The 2,770-nt window shown below is 42.7% G+C and overlaps 1 protein-coding gene across 1 annotated transcript; it reads right to left on the bottom strand.

Moving 5' to 3' along the window:
- Window positions 1-1,656: 1,656 nt before the first annotated feature.
- On the bottom strand, window positions 1,657-2,395 carry LOC117511531 (complement C1q-like protein 4). The gene is made up of 2 exons (XM_034171538.1): window positions 2,055-2,395; window positions 1,657-1,940 (listed from the first exon to the last, which is right to left on the bottom strand). The coding sequence occupies exons 1-2, from the start codon at window positions 2,299-2,301 to the stop codon at window positions 1,657-1,659; spliced, it is 531 nt and encodes a 176-aa protein (XP_034027429.1). The 5' UTR covers window positions 2,302-2,395.
- Window positions 2,396-2,770: the final 375 nt, after the last annotated feature.

Raw genomic sequence — 2,770 nt, 5'->3', positions numbered from 1 at the left:
TTCCTCCTTCAGAGTACAGTCCTGGGAAAAGCCACCTGGGTGGGGGTGTCGGTGGAATTCCTGAGTCCAAAATGTTCGGGCTACGATCTATTGAGACGCTGAGAAAGCATGCCGCCTCTTCACCTCACCAGTTTTGTTTAGTATTTCATGTACAGCACTAGGGGAAAAAAAATAAAACTTTCTTTTGGAACTGCTTCTGGTTATTTGACGCTGGGTTCAGTCAGACGTTGGATCGCTCCTCAATCTGCATCCAAACCATAACACCTGGTTTAAATTAAAAGATGCTTTGATCATATAGAAAACTACACCACATTATTTGCCTGATCATAAAGATTCCAAAAAGGTATAGTTTGGACTGTCTGTGACTGAGTGTTATGGACTTGTGAGGTAAAAGCAGCAAGAATGGTGACAAAGGTCAGTTTGTACAGGGGTCAAAAGTTAAAGTTGCTCCATTCATTTAGCTCCAGCTGTATTTGTGCAGAATTTGCTGCTTGTATCACCATTTGAAGGATTGTTTCAGTTATCTGTTGCACTAATAAGCCAACAGAGCATGAACCAGCTGCTGTCTGTTAGTTTAAACATGTGTACATAAGCCAACCCAAATTAAAGTAGAAATGGACCTCATTTCTGGCGTAAAATATGGTCATTTACTCACCAGTATAGGTTTGGTGTGATTAGAAGTCCATAGTTCAGACATGCTCAGTTCAAATCTGGAGCAAACATTCTTCTTCTATTCAGGTGGATTAGAACTTTTTGTGGTACACAGCACCAACTACTGGACAGGAGGAACCTAACAGTCAATGTGACACTGATTTGAAAATGCAGGTCTTTCAACCAGACGTGTGGTGCTGTGACATGTCAATCTGTGTCCAATCAGATTTCAGGAGAGTCCAGTAAAACCCCGGCCTCTTCTCTAGCTCCACCCATGCCAGCAAGTGTTTGACATTTGAACATTTCCTGTTTCACTGTGATTGAAAAGTTGGCACTTCCTGTTTGAGTGTGAGCTTGCCACTGAGTTCCCGCGAGATTCCATGGGATCTCGTCTGTCAATCCAGGAAGTGTTTGACATTTAAACATTTCCTGTTTTACTGTGGATTTGAAAATTGGCACTTCCCGTTTAGGATGCCCTGTACCATGAGTGAGCTTCGCGACGCTTCGCTCATATTACTATTGCAGCATTTACAGCAAAATATTACAAAAAAAAGCCTTGCTTGTGCATAGCTTTTGTGCAGGTATTACGGCTCAAAATGCTGCCGATCTTGCAGTTTAATTTTGACACGGAAGAGGGGTTGGTTTTTGACACCTGTAATGGCTCTATAGAAAGTACAAAATGAAACTGCTGGTATGAACTCTTGTTAACCAGCATCTAAACCTTGAACCTCCTTATCTGTATAAAACCAAACACAAATGCACAGTTTCCAGATGCTGAGGAGAAACATTTTATTTTCAGACACACATCATAAACGTGTATTTGATTGAGTTGTCACCCAGCTGTCACACAAAAGAAAAACAAATGAGACTCATCAAACATCACCTGGTTTAGGAGATAAGTATATTGATTAAGATGATTTGTCTCTTAAGTAAAACTACAATAAAAATAACCGTCAAATCTCTCTGCACACTTACAGCTAGAGAAATACTCCAATTGTTTCCGTCTCACTGGGTGAACAGCAGATGGCCGCTGAAGGTAGTGTGCCGATTTGTGTTATCAAACACGTTGCTGTTGACCCACAGACGCAGCAACACGACATCTTTGACCTCTAGAGCCAGCGTGACGCCATTGGCAGCAGATGCCAAACCGGATGTTTGATGTGATGATGCGATCACGATGTGCTGCCCATTTTGCAGCAACTGAATATTTAGACCGACTGAGCTGTGTCCATGTGCAACACTGTAGAAGTCAAAGTGGTAGACGCCTTTCACTGGTGCGGTGAAAAAACCTGTGGGACATTTTAGCATTTGAAGTGAACTGGAACAACATTTGGTAATCACACTGAGGTTGTTAGCATTTCAGAGACATTGGAATTGTTAGTTTGTGTGACTTTTGGTGATACCTGTGTTTGGGCTGTAAGCATCCCAGATGTTTGTGATGACATGTCTGAAGATGAGAGGAGTGAAAACCGTAAATGGTCCAATGGAGAGGCTACTTCTATCCACCAGAGAGGCTGAGAAGGCCACCTGTGGGACTGAGACAAAGTGCACATAGGTTACAAATCTTGGCACCCAGAGCAGCTGCTCTCTTCTCTTGGATACCACAGTTGGAGCATCTTGACATGTTAAGACCATTTTGGGCCTTTGCATAAATATGTTTGTTTTGTTTTTTTTTTTTAAGGGACTGTATTGTCCTGATTGTTTTTGATGAATGACCAGAGAAACATCAGCTGTTGTGTGTGTCCATTGTGACATTTTAAACAAAATGAATAGTTTTTTGGGTAAATGTATAGCAAGATGGTACTTAGATCAGGGAAGAGTTGGTCCTTGGCATTAGTGGACCAACTCTGCCCTGAAAATGTTGGAATGTTCCTGACCTTGCTGTGTTCCCGACCCAAGGACAGCCTGGTGTGATACAACAGTTAGTGGTGCCACGTGATGGTCAAACAGGGATTCTTCCATGAGTGTCTGAGCAGTTTGGCGTAGACCAAGCAGCAACACTCAAGCCCGTATTTTGACCCCAACCTGGAAGTGCAGTTCTTTGACTGGCTACTTGAGGCTGGCGCCTTTATGCATTAACGTGCTGATTCCAGGATGGCTTCAAGCACACATCCTTGCT

This window comes from Thalassophryne amazonica, chromosome 6 (assembly GCF_902500255.1).
Source record: "Thalassophryne amazonica chromosome 6, fThaAma1.1, whole genome shotgun sequence".
Classification (NCBI taxonomy): Eukaryota; Metazoa; Chordata; class Actinopteri; order Batrachoidiformes; family Batrachoididae; genus Thalassophryne; species Thalassophryne amazonica.
This window is presented reverse-complemented; position numbering and strand designations above follow the sequence as displayed.

What these genes read in the sequence shown, in the direction of transcription:
- LOC117511531 (XM_034171538.1), bottom strand. Translation starts at nt 2,301, where the DNA reads ATGCAAAGGCCCAAAATGGTCTTAACATGTCAAGATGCTCCAACTGTG. An exon ending in TGCTTACAGCCCAAACACAG is followed by an intron (nt 1,941 to 2,054) that starts GTATCACCAAAA and finishes AATGTCCCACAG; the next exon opens with GTTTTTTCACCGCACCAGTG.